This window comes from Delphinus delphis, chromosome 12 (assembly GCF_949987515.2).
Source record: "Delphinus delphis chromosome 12, mDelDel1.2, whole genome shotgun sequence".
Classification (NCBI taxonomy): Eukaryota; Metazoa; Chordata; class Mammalia; order Artiodactyla; family Delphinidae; genus Delphinus; species Delphinus delphis.
Window position 1 is genome coordinate 60,134,202 of NC_082694.2, and position 14,456 is coordinate 60,148,657.

General features: G+C 34.8%; 2 protein-coding genes across 7 annotated transcripts in view; both read right to left on the reverse strand.

Moving 5' to 3' along the window:
- RMDN2 (regulator of microtubule dynamics 2) overlaps positions 1–14,456 on the reverse strand; it is a 72,607-nt gene that overhangs the window by 41,502 nt on the left and 16,649 nt on the right. For all 6 annotated transcript variants that reach the window (XM_060026796.1, XM_060026798.1, XM_060026797.1 and 3 more), the window contains exons 3-4: positions 1,510–1,684; positions 393–495 (exon numbers count right to left, since the gene is read on the reverse strand). In XM_060026796.1, coding sequence (XP_059882779.1) covers positions 393–495; positions 1,510–1,684 — 278 coding nt within the window. The remainder of the gene's footprint in view (positions 1–392; positions 496–1,509; positions 1,685–14,456) is intronic.
- Positions 8,668–10,384, reverse strand: LOC132434978 (uncharacterized; the record flags this gene model as incomplete). The annotated part of the gene is made up of 1 exon (XM_060026802.1): positions 8,668–10,384. A coding segment is annotated over one exon (1,047 nt), but the record flags the coding sequence as incomplete, so codon positions are not given.

Genomic DNA, 14,456 nt, shown 5'->3' on the forward strand with positions numbered 1-14,456 from the left:
TAAAAAAACCTTTCTGGGGGCTTCCCTGGTGGCACACTGGTTGAGAGTTCACCTGCCTATGCAGGCGACACGGGTTCGTGCCCCGGTCCGGGAAGATCCCACATGCCGCGGAGCGGCCAGGCCCATGAGCCATGGCCGCTGAGCCTGCGCATCCGGAGCCTGTGCTCCGCAACGGGAGAGGCCACAACAGTGAGAGGCCCGCGTACCACAAAAAAAAAAACCCAAAAAACAAACCTTTCTGTTCTTAGACTATATAAGTACTAGGATATGTTGAAATAGAGTAAACATACTTGTTTTAGCTAAGATAATTTAGCTTTAATTAAAATTCATTAGTGGTTTACTATAGATAATGATTACTACTTGAGGATAATTAATATTTACAAAATACTTACCAATATTAGCATAATGCTTCTTTTCTTGTGCATTTGTAGATAGCTCATACATGTCTCCATAAGCACGAGCAAACCGCCAAATAAACTCTATTTCATCCCTAAACTGAACAGACAGAACTGCACATTAGATAAACTCAGAAACGTGACCAGACTGTGTTTTCCACTGCAACTTTTAAAAAATTAGGTAAACTGGTACTTAGAAATGACTGTATCTATTCATGTGCATATCACACTTTAAGTTCAAATATTCATGGCTACAAAATGTGATGTAATGTAGTGTTACATTTGGATATTAAAACCAATGAATATTATGCAGACACCAGCTCCACACCTACAAAGACGAGAAACTTGATAGGTGTCAGAATTTATAAATTCTCTCTGGGTTGCAGTATCCTCTCCTTGTTTTCCTTTCTGAGTTATCTATTATTAATATGATGCTTCAATGGGCGTTTCAGATAATATCTGTAAGTTATCAGAGATTACATACATTCAAAAGAGGAGTCACATTTTTTACCTAAATTACCTAAATACAATCCTGGAGATTTAAAAACTTTTAGGTAATGCGTTTAGAGTTGCTAAATCCTCAAAGGTTAGACTTAAATCTCTCATGGGAAAGAAAAAGATTTATTGATCTTTGTGATATTGCAAAACCCACCGTTTTTTTTTTCCTTTGGTGGTGGTGGGAAAGATGAGCTTTCCCAATTCAGCCCAGCATTAAACACTGGAAAACGATTACTGGTAGGACACAGTGAAATACTAATGGCTGTTATATTAGTAATTGTAAGATAGCGAGCTTAAAATGTAGCTTTTCCTCCCTCCAGAGAAGCAGTATGTCTTATTCTTTATCTGTTACCAAATATTTACGAAATAAATCAGATTGATAAAATCAATGTCAGTCTGTATAATCATATCTCTGGTTTTCATTTTTATGAACTTAGAGCCTAATAAACTCTTATATTTACTTTTAAAAAATTGTAGTGATATTATAAAAAATTTACATCAATCATTTAGCTTGTGTAAACTGTGACACAATTGTTATGGTCATAACATGAATGGGACAGTAGATTAAATAAAAAATTAAAACTATACAAGCATGTTATTATCACATATTTCTTACCTTTTCTTTGTGGTCACAAAGTAGTTCAAAACTCTCCATTTTCCTGGACTCATTCATACGTAAATTATCAGCCCTCTGAATAAGGGCATCTAAATTTAATTCCTCTACATGAGTGTTAAACGCCTTAGGGAGTGGAAAACTCTGTTCTTCGGTATCAGTATTAGCTGTAATATACCTAAAATTGCAGAAATAATCATCAACTCTCTGTAAAGTTATACTATAATGGACAGAGTGATCCTTTTAAAATGTAAGTCAAATCATTTCACTCTTAGGCTTGAAACCCTGTAATGGTGCCCCTTTGCACTCAGAAAAAGCTCAAGTCCTAATAACAGTCTATGAGGCTAGATGAGATTTGTCTCTCCCAGCTCAGTCACCTCTCTGACCTTGTTTCCCACCACGTTTCTCACTCAGTCAATTGTATGCTGGCTGCCCAGCTGTTCCTTAAACAAGCCAGGGACACTCTTACCTCAAGACCTTTTCTTGCTGTTCCTGCTGATGGAATGGCTCTTCCTTCAGAAGGGGACATAACTCACACCCTCACCTCCTTCAAGTCTCTGTCAATGTCATCTTCTCAATGTGACCCATCCAGACCACTCAATTTAATGCTGCGACCACCACACTCCAACCTCCCTGTATATTTCCTTCACCTCCAGTCTCCCTTATCATGCTTGATGTATTTTTCTGTAGTACATACCATCTTCTAATATACTTTACTAACCTACTACACGTGCTATTTTTGTCAGTATCTCCCCCACTAGAATGCATGCTCCCTGACAATAGGATTCTTTGTTTTATTAATTGATGTCATCAAGTGCCTAGAACAGCACCTGACACATAGTGGACACGCACTGAATATTGCTGAATGAATGATACAGAGTTGTAGGAACTCAGCAGGCACTCAGGTATATATATTAAATATATATATAATATACATCTATACACACATATGTATGTATTTTTATATATACGTATGCATACACACATATGTTAATTTGTAGTTCAAGACGATGTTCTAACTCTTAGATTAGTCTTTAAAACTTCATGCTACATCCCACATTTCCTTTTTGGTAGCATACAATGCAAACAATTTGTTTTCATTTATTTACACACTGTTCTGTTCTAAAAAGATTTTAAGGAGGTATATAAGGATATATAACATATAAGAGAACAAATCAGAAGTGGCAGGAAAAGATAAAAACAAGGCCAAATGTGAATGAGGTCAATAAAAAAGTACATATACTTTAGATATCTATACCCTTGCTACAAAGGCACAACACAAATGTGGTTCTACATCTTCCAGCAGCTAAAGCAGTCACAGTTCCCAACAGATACTAACAAAGATAGAAATGAAGCAAGTTCTTGAGAGAAATGCACTTTTTTCCAATAATAAGACTCAAATTTCCTTCAAAGTCCTTACAAAGAAGGCACTATGTGAAATGATGCTCAACTTCTTCAACAACATTATCAGTGGCAACTTCATTCTTCTAATTGCTCAAACCAAAAAACTTAGAATCATCCTTGACTTCTTTGTCTCTCCTAAGCAACCTTCAGAAATTCCTGTTAGTTCTATCTTCAAAATATATCCAGAACCCAGCCACCTCTCACCACCTTTACCCACTACTCCCCTGGTCTAGACCACCATCACGTTACCTGGATTACTGCAATGGCCTCCTATCATGTCTCCCTGCTTTAGTCCTTGACCACTGTAGTTTATTCTCAACATAGGAGCCAGAATGGTCCTTTAAAAAGCTGACTCAGATCATGTCATCCTTTGCTCAAAACCTTCCAGTGGATGACCAAATCAGAGTAAAAACCTAAGTCCTTAGAGTTGTCTACAAGACCCTACATAATCTAGTCCAGTACCTCTGGCCTCATCTCCTACCACTCTCCTGTTTGCTCAGCACTCCAGGAACTCTGGCTTCCTTGACTTCCTTGAACACATCAGCCATGTTCCTGCTTTAACATCTGTATTTGCTGTCCTTCTGCCTGCTATGTTCTCCACTGGATATCCACATAATTTACTTCCTCACCTGTTTCACACCCTTGTTCAAACATAACCTTCATATTATTGCAGATGATACGATTATTTACATAGAACATATTAAAAAAACCCTACAAATTATGAGACTAATCGAGTTTAGCAGGTCGGCTGCATATAAGATTAAAATATGAAAGTGAGTTTCATTTTTAATATATTAGCAGCAAAAAGCCTAAAAAACAAAATTATATAAAATACTTTACTTACAATGATCTCAGAGAATATCAGACACCCAGGAATAAATCTAATAAAACATATGTAACAATTCTATGGAGAATATCATAAAAGATATATTAAAAGCTGTTTATAAAAGAACCTAAATTCATGGAAAAATATATCATGTTCATGGCTAGAAACAACTGATATTATAAATAAGTAAATTCTCTCCAGATTAATTCAATGTAATTCCAATTTTATAAACCTCACCAGAAATTTCATAGAATTTAATAAGATGATTCTAAAAGTTACATGAAAAGGTAAAGAGCCAAGAATAGTCAAAGCACTGTTAAGAAAGAGAGCAGGGAGAGAAGACTTACCTCACCAAATATTAGGACCTATCACGCAGCTATAATAATTAAAGACAGTGGGCTATTGGTACAAGGATAGATGAGTGACTGACAGAACAGAAGAGAGCCGAGAAACAGCCTCATACGCAAATGAAAGTGTGGTATATGACAGATGTGACATGTCAGATTAGTGAGAAGTTAACAGACTGAGCTGGAAAAAAATGGTTAGCTCTATGGAAAAAGTTGAAATTGAATCTCTGTCTTATAATATTAAAAGTAACTCTAAGGTATAAGGATGGTATAAGGAATTAAGTGTTAAAAATAATTTTTTAAAATCTAAATGGAAAATATAGGTGAATAACTTTTAGTCTTTGGGGCAAGAAATTTTCTTAACCAAAATACAAAAGCATTAGCTATAAATGATTATTAATGATTATTAATTATGAATGATTAACCAATTTGACTATATTAAAATGAAAAACTGTTGCTAATCAAAAGATATTTTCAAAAATGCAAAAACACAAATTAAAAACCAGGAATAGATATTTTGTAACACGTACAACTGGAGAACATTAATATCAAGAATACATAAATATTTTCTAAAATTCAATGAAAAAAGACACAATAAATGCAACAGAACTAAGCTCAAAAGAGGTTTTCCCAAATGAAAAAATACATATAGCCAATAAACGTAAGAAAAGATGTTCAACATTCACTAGCGATCAGAGAAATACAAATCAGGACCACAGAGAGATATTATTGAGACCTGTTTCATTTACAAAATTTAAAAATCTGACAATACTATATGTTGGAGAGGAAGTCAATCCACGGATCTGATGTGAATGTAAACTGGTGAAACCAGCTGGGAAAGCGCTTTGGCATCATCTATTAATAATGAACTTTCACATATCTGAGGACTCAGTAACCAAGTCTCTGGCACATGTACAAAAGGAGGTAGCTGTAAGAATATAGACAACAGTACTTTCACAATAGCAAACCCCAGGAAACAACTGAAATGCCCAGTCAAGAGAGTGGATGAATATTACCCAACAGTCAAAATGAAAGAAATACAGTGATGTGCAAAATAGGGAAGACTCTTAACAAACTTATATTAAGTGGAAAAATAAGCTCTTAAAATTATATCCAACATGATCCCCTTTTCATAAAACAATCAAAATTCAACGTTATTTTTAAGGAATATACACATATGCCATAAAATTATACAAAAAGGACAGCAAGGAATGAACAATATAGAGTATAGACTCAGGATGATAGTTACCCTCAGGTGAGGGGAGGCAGGGAGCCAAATGGTTTCATAGATGCTTATTACATTATTTATAATAACAAACTAAATAAATGAGTAAAAGTGGCACATGCATGCACCAGTAATCAGTGTTTGCATGAGCTAAAGACAATTTTTAGTCCAATTCTATGCACCTGAGATACAGTAAGAAAATAATAACTAAAAGAAAGTAACTGGTTTAATATCAGACAATATTATTTAAACTAAGACCCACTACATTGTACAATTTAGAAGGGTGATTTTATGGTATATGATTAATATCTCAAAAAAGATGTTATTTTTATAAGAAAAAAATGGAATATTCCTATAGCTATTAAAATAAATTAAATCAGAAAGAGACAGAGAGAGAGACAGATAGACAGAAGGGCGGGGGACACAGATAGCTATATAGAGAGTTCTATCAATATATGCAAAGAATTACTCAAATTCTTCTAAGGAATTGAAAAAGAGGAAACATTTCTCACCTCATTTTATGAAGCTAGTAAAACTAATACCAAAACCAAACAAGTATAGTATAATAGGAAATGAAAATTATAGGCCAATTTCACATATAAACATAGATGCAAAAATCCTCCAAAATATCAACCAAAAAACTTCAACACACATGAGAGAATACATTGTAACCAAATTGAGTTTATCTCACTCATTACAAGCACAGTTAACATTAGAAAATTTCTCTAGCATAACAGATAAAAAGAGAAAAACTGTACGATCATTTTAGTGGTTACCAAAAAAATTTTTTTCAGTAAATTCAATACCATTTCAGCACAAAAGAAATACCAAATGCATAAACAAGGAATAGAACTTCTTATAATAGAATATAAACCAAAAACTACGATACAGTTCATATGTAATGATGAAACATTATAAGCATTCTCCTTAAAATCAGAAATAGAAAAGGATGTCCAATATTGCTGCTTCTACTTAGCACGGTACTGCAGGTCCTGTTAGCACAATATTAAAAGAAAAACAAGTCTTAATAAATTTTAAAAGATGAAAATCATACTAAGTATCTTTTCTGACTGTAATGAGATGAAACTAAAAATTAACAGTAGAAGGAAAACTGGAAAATCCACAAATGTGTGGAAATTAAACAACACACTATTAAACAACCAATGGGTCAAAGAAGAAATCACAAGGGAAATTAGCAATATCTTGTGTCAAAAGAAAATGAAAACACAACATATCAAAGTGTATAAGGTGTAGTGAAAGCAGTGCTAAGGGGGAAACTTGTAGCTGTAAAATGCTTACATTAAAAAGAAAGGTCTCAGATCAACAACCTAAATTTACACCTTAAGGAACTAGAAAAAGAGCACACTAAACCCAAAGCTAGCAGGAAAGAAATAATAAAGATTAGATCAGAAATAAACATAATAGAGGGTAAAAAAACATAAAATCAATGAAACCAAGAGCTGGTTCTTCAAAGATTAACAAAATTGACAAACCTTAAACTAGCTTGACTAAGAAAAGAGGAGAGGAGAATCAAATAATTAAAATCAGAAATGAAACAGGGTATATCACTACCAATTTTACAAAAATAAAAAGGATTATAAGAGACTACAGTGAAGGATAGTATGCCAACAACTGGATAATCTAGTTGAAATGGACAAATTCCTAGAAACATACAACATACCAATACTGCATCAGGGAGAAATAGAAAATCTGAACAGATCTATACCCAGCAAAGAGACTGAGTCAGTTATCAAAAACCTCCCAGCAAGGAAAAGCCTAGGGTCACCTGGCTTCACTGGTGAATTCCACCAAACATCTTGAAAAAACAAAGTTAGAGGTCTTACACTTCCTGATCTTAAAACTTATTACAAAGTTACAGTAATCAAAATGGTGTGTAATGGCATAAAGTCAGACATATACATGAAAGAAACAGAACAGAGAGTGCAGAAGTAAACCCTCACATACCCGGTCAAATGACTTTTGACATGGGTGCCAAGAGCAATCAATGGGAAAGAACAGTCTCTTAAAGAAATGGTGCTGGGAAAACTGGATATTCACATGTAAAAGAATGATGTTGGATCCCTACCTTATACTATATACAAAAATTAACTCAAAATGGATCAAAGACCTAAGTGTAAAATCTAAAACTATAAAACTCTTAGGAGAAGACATAGAGGAAAAGCTTCATGGCATTGTATTTGGCAATGATTTCTTGGATATGACACCAAAAGCACAGGCAACAAAATAAAAAATAAACTGAACATCAAAATTAAAAACTTCTGTACATCGAAGGACACAATCAACAATGAAAGGCAACCCACACAATGGGAGAAAATGCATATCAAAACCACAATGAGATACCACCTCACACTCATTAAGATGGTTATTATCAAAAAACCAAAAAACAAGTGTTGGCAAGGATGTGAAGAAATTGGAATGCTTATGCATTCTTAGAGGAATATAAAATGGTGCAGTTACTATGGAAAAAAGCATGGCAGTTCCTCAAAAAATTAAATATAGAAGTAACATATAATTCTGGGTATATAACCAAAAGAATTGAAAGCAGGGTCTGGAAGAGATATTTATACACTCACGTTCATAGCAGCATTATTCACAATAGCCAAAAGGTAGAAGCAACCAAAGTGTCCATCAACAGATGAATGACTAAGAAAAATGTGGTATATACATACAATAGAATACTATTCGTCCTTAAAAAAGAAGGAAATTCTAACATATGCTACAATATGGATGAACCTTGAGAACACTATGCTAAGTGAAATAAATAAGCCAGTCACAAAAAGACAAATACTATATAATTCCACTTATATAGGGTACCTAGAGGAATCAAATTTACAGAGACAGAAAGTAGAATAGCAGTTATCAGAGGCTAGGGGAAGAGAAGATTGGGGAGTTATTGCTTAATGGGTGTAGAATTTCACCTTTACAACATGAAAAGAGTTCTAAAGATAGATGATCATGATGGTTGTACAACAATATGAATATACTTAATGCCAGTGAACTTAAAAATGGTTAAGATGATAAATTTTGTTATGCGTATTTCACCACAACTAAAAAATTAAAATAGAAAAAAAATTATACATGCGAAAAGGAGGAGGAAAACACAAAAGTAAAAATATCTTAGTACAATGATATAAATTTAGCGGGCATTTTATTATGACAAATAATTGAAAATAATACAAATTTCTTTCCTCTACAAAAACCAATTATATTCTAAGTATTTCTAATTGCTTATATGCATTTTCTATTTGTTATTGTGATAAATATATTTATAAACTTTGCTTAATATAATGGAAAAAATTTAAATTTTCACATCAAAAATAAAATTTGGGAGACACTTTTTAAAATAAAAATTTTATAAAAATTTCGGGAAAAAATCTGAAAATTTTCACTTTTAAAAATAAAAAGACAAACTCTGATTTCAGAGTTTTCTGAATTCTCAGACATATATATAAACTAACGTGTATTAAAACTAATTAAAATATCTGGTTTCAACATATTCCGCCTATTTCCACTACAATATGTTTTTACTTATGATTTGATCCTTGTACTAGTAAAAACATTGGCTATCAGTGGGATGTCTGGCATGAGCTATAGCTAGCAAGGCTGATACAAATGGGAATTTGTGAACTGATGAATATAGCTCTATAGATTATAGAGGAATACTATTTTAATGATTAGAGTAGAATAAAAGAAGATGTTAAACTCTCAAAGACTGTAATACATTTAGAAGATCTAAAGTTTGATGTTATTTTCAGACCACAAAAGTATTACAATAGTCACTCAGAAATTTGGGACTAGTCAATCTATAAGCAGTAAATCTGTTAAAAGTCTGAAACAGATGAATAATCTTTGATTTCCATACTCCAATTATGTTAATAAACTATCTTTCAAAAACTACGGAAATTAAAGTTAAATTTAGACTGCAATGTAGAGCTCTTTTTCAGAATATGCAGTGAAGTTTAGTAAGGGAGGAGACCTCTATGAAAACTGAGCAGTGATTTCTACAGACTATATAGTATGCCTGGTGGGAAAGCTTCTGATCTGAGCTGCCCTTCTAAGAGAGGGTAAAGTCTGAGGTGACCTTATTTTAGGAATTTCATTAGGTGAAGATTTGTCTTCATCTTTAGACGAGATAGCATTGTTTTCATCTTCAAAGGGATCTGAGGTAACGCCATTTTGAGGTGGGGTAAAGCTTCTAGCATTTTTATAAAACGAAGTAAATCCAACATTATGGAGAACAGGGAAAGTTACACTTTGAGAGGCATGATGTTGCAACATAGCTGGAGAATTATTTCTACTGCGACTTTGAAAAACAGGATGAAAGGAATTGTTCCTTAACTGCTCTCTTTCCTGAATATCACTGGCAACTCCATGTTGTTGAGAGGAATAGGAAGTAATAGTTGGAAGAGTAAGCATGGTCGCTGTGCTTTGATAGATGTTAGCGACAGTGTTCCGACAGGCTGAGGAATTAGCATTTGTTTCAGAATTCATAAAATATTTAGTGTTATATTCAGGAGAATAAGAGCTTATATATTTTCCAGCATCAGTAATACTCAAGTTTTTAGAAATGATTTCAATTTCATTTGGATTAAATATGCATTGACTTCTTGATTGAGGATCAAAAAAATTACTAGCACTCTCATAACAGGAAATTATATTTAGTTTTGGGGCAGAGAAAAGACTTCTGGATCTAAAGCGAAAATGTTCTGAGGGCGATTTTAAATCACCGAAGCTTCTCTTTTCTTCAGAATCAAAGTTAGCTCTACTTTGTCCAGAATGAAGGGAAGCACTGCTTTTCTGAAATTTAGCAAATAAAGAATGTCTTCTTCCAAAGAAAGATGAGTAAGAAGATGTATTTGATGAAGAAGAGGCAATTTTACTTCCTCTAGGTGAACTGCCTCTATGCATGAAAGGAGGATGAGCTGTTTTAAAATCAAGAGATTCTGGTGGTTGAATAATAGAAGAGGCTCCAGGGTGCAGGGGGTCTGAAGAAACTTGATCTGCAGGACATTTTGGTTGGAAGCTCTGGTCCTCTTTGCAGCAGCTAGAGTGAGAAAAGTGTCAAATGAGGAAAAAAAATAGGGAGTACAGGTGGAAACCTGCCAAGCCTCCTGAAGAATAATGGCCACCTTCTCAATATGGAAACAACGTAAGAAATTAAGACAGCTGAAGTTGGTAGCCACATAGATGTATCCAAAAGAATGCCTAAGTCTAAAAGATTATTTCTAACTACCTACACAGTACCTGCCCACTATAGTAAACCTTGGGAAGATAAATTGAAAGACTCAGGGAAGCAGGCACAAAGAAAAGTAAGGGAAAACATCTGAGAGGGCACCAAAACAAAAGGATTCCCTGAAAGGAAAGGTAGAACTTCCCTGTTTTGAAAATAATTAAGTTATAATATCTGTTTGAGACTATTAAACTACTATATTTAAAGGGGTTAATAAGTACAATAAATTTATATCCTGCTGACTAACATGTTTTAAAATATTAACCATGGATAAAGCAGAACCTCTCTGGAGAGAATATTCCAGATAAATATCCAGATATTCCAGATATTCAGTTATTGTGGGAAACTAAAGGAAACATTAAAGCTGGGTTTATGAGTATTTCAATGTTCTTTAGCACATGAAACATATGGAGAAGTGTTTTTTTATTTTTAAAGGCTTACCTTAAGCATTGTCCCATACTGAATTTAATCCAAAGTAAATCTCTCCCTTCCTTTCTAAGCCATCATCTTTAAGCCGTAAAATGCCTTGTGTAGGTGGAACAGGTTAGAAGCTGAATGCTTAAGCTGCATGTAGAACTAACATGGCAATAACACAGAATATGATGAGAGCAGATTCTAGAATCTAAGGACATCAGTTTAGAATAAAATTGTTCTGTGGCTCATCTCTCTGAAAAGCTGCAATTCATGTGACTGTGGAATGTGTATTCTAACTTCATTATGTTCAAGGAGACAGCCAACAAATCAAGGGACAAGGAAACAGCAGGATGGAAGCAGTAACATATATGATCTCTCTACAGTCCTTTACTTGGAACTCTCTAACTAGCTGCCCTCCACACCCCTAGCCTACTAACTCATTCTTCTTTCACCTGAACACTTTTTACCCCAGGGTTTTACATCCTCCCGTGATATGGAAAAGTTACGGTTACAGACTTTGGTCTGAAGATATATTAAAAAGAAAAAAAAAAAAAAAAAGAAAGAAAGAAAGCCTAAATAGCAAATGTCACTGCCCCCCAAATGAAACAAGCTAAATTTACCTTGGCAGTAAAGCGTGCCATCTGATTACATGGGTCACTTGCACAGATTATGGAGATCTGCTGTGCCACTGTTTATAACCCCTTGAAACAACTTAAACCCATTTTAAGACAAGATTAACAGAGCTATTAGAAAAGGAATATTGCCTTCTCCTTTTCCAAAACAACTTGGAGAACTGTCTATATAAGAGGTATATGTGTATAGCCACCTATGACATAAAACATACCCTCAAATATATACATTTTAACTTCTCAATATCCTATACACCCTACTACAACTCCCTGTTTTTGTTCCCTTTCTAACAACCTTCTTTGGGAAACCCTTGAACAAATCCCCCTTCAGAGGCTAAAAGCTCTCTAATTCTCACCATACAATTGTCAGTTTGTAATTTGATTTTACCCAACATACAAGCTAATGAATTAATCTGTTCCTGTTTCATGGTTGCTGGCAGAAGACACACGATTTTTGTGTAAGAGACCGAGGACTTTATTACTCACAGCAAATTAAGCAATGTGATCACCAGCTTTTTTATGTTGGTTCTCCTTGACCTCAGGACCCACAAGGGCAATGCATAGGGCCCAGACACTCTTACATTCGCAGTGAGCTGCATTTCAAAGAAAGCAACACTGAGCTTAGGGAATCCCCCGCTTTTATAGCAAGCAGTAACCAAATCTGCTGTTGGTCCAGAAGGGGAACATTACCTCATTCCTCAAGGCTTCTCACCACAAACCAGAGAAATGGCCTGGATAAAGAGTGGCTACACAGACCTTACCCCCTTCACAAAAATTAACTCAAATTGGGTCACAGACCTAAATATAAAATGTAAAACTATGAAGCTCCTAGAAGATAACATAGGAGAAAATCTAGATAAATTTGGGTATGGCAATGACTTTTTAAATACAATACCAAAGGCATGATCCATGAAAGAAATAATTGATAAGCTTCTGCTCTGTGAAAGATAATGTCAAGAAAATGAGAAGCTACAGACTGAAAGTATTTGCAAAATACACATCTGAAAAAGGACGGTTATCCAAAATATACAAAGAACTCTTAAAACTCAACCATAAGAAAATGAACAATCTCATTTAAAAATGAGCCAAAGACCTTAACAGATACCTCACCAAAGAAGATACGCAGATGGAAAATAAGCATATGAAAAGATCCTTCACATCATATGTCATTAGAGAAATGTAAACTAAAACAACGAGATACCACTACACACCTATTAGAATGGTCAAAATCCAGAATACCGACAACACCAAACACTGGGGAGGATGTGGAGCAACAGGAACTCTCGTTCATTGCTTGTGGGAATGCAAAATGGTTCAGCCACTTTGGAAGACAGTTTGGAGGCTTTTTACGTAACTAAACATACTCTTAACCATACAATCCAGCAATCAAGTGCTCTGGTATTTCCCTAAATGAGATGAAAACTCATGTCCACTCAAAAACCTGTACATGGATGGTTACAGCAGCTGTCTTCATCATTGCCATAACTTGGAAGCAACCAAGGTGTCCTTTAGTAGGTGAATGGATAAATAAATTGTGGTATATCCAGACAATGGAATATTATTCAGCACTAAAATGAAATGCGCTATTAAGCCATGAAGAGATACAGAGGAAACTTAAATGCACATTACTAAGTAAAAGAAGCCAATACAGGCTACATACTATATGATTCCAACTGTATGACATTCTAGAAAAGGCAAAACAGTGGAGACAGTATAAAGATCAGAGGTTGCCAGGGGTTTGGGGGGAGAGAGGGATGAATAGGCAGAGCACAGAGGATTTTTAGGGCAGTGAAAATACTCTGTATTATACTGTAATAGTGGATACATGTCATTATACATTTGTCCAAACCCACAGAATGTACAACACCGAGAGTGAACCATAATGTAAATAATGGACTTTGGGTGATTATGATGTATGTATCAATGTATGTTCATCAGCTGTAACACATGTACCACTCTGGCTGGAGCTGTTGATAATGGGGGAGGCTATACATGTGTGAGGGTAGGGATTGTATGGGAAATCTCTGTATCAACCCCTAAATTTTGCTGTGAACTTAAAACTGCTCTAAAAAAGTAAAGTCTCGGTTTTTTTTAAAATTAGGGGAAAAAAAGGGTGGTCAGGGCCTTACATTCTTGATTCTTGGCATACCTAGCAAGATGTGTAAGTGAATAGGAAGCCCAAGGAGGACTGTCTCTCATTATAGCAATCTATTATTTGCTTCCCTTTCTTGTGAGATTATTGTCTATTGTTCCTAAGTCACATTAAGATCTGTGAGTACCTTTTCCAAAAGGACATCTTTTGCAACTGAAACAATGGATTATATAATGCTTATAAAGTTTCTATTAAAAACTTCTCTTTCCAAAAGTAGACCAGTTTGTTGTTTAACATTCCCACTAAAGGCCTCTAAAAGAAGCACTTGCCCACTGAGCTATCCCAAAGGAAATGATGAAGTTATGACAATATCTCAATGCTGACAAACACTTCTGCCCAAAGGAGGTAATGAACGAGGTCAGATCACTCCCCTCCTCACCCCACTGAATAAATCTACAATTATCAATTAAAAAAAAGTGTTTAGGTGTGCATGTCTGAGGGGTGGGGAAGAAGGTCCAGATCTGCACAGACGTTGGAAAGGAAAAGAAATTGCATACTAGCATGAGTAATATTTAAAGGTTTTGTAATATTTTTCTGGATAGAGTACTTATCTAAATCTCTAATCCTAAAATCACCCCCTCATTGCTTATTTTTAAGAGAACCTTAATTAGATACAGCCCAAAAGAAGTTAGTAAACTGTCATAACAGTAAGCATTTAAAACACGCTTCTCCTTCAATCCCTTCCCAATTCTCTTTTTTCTA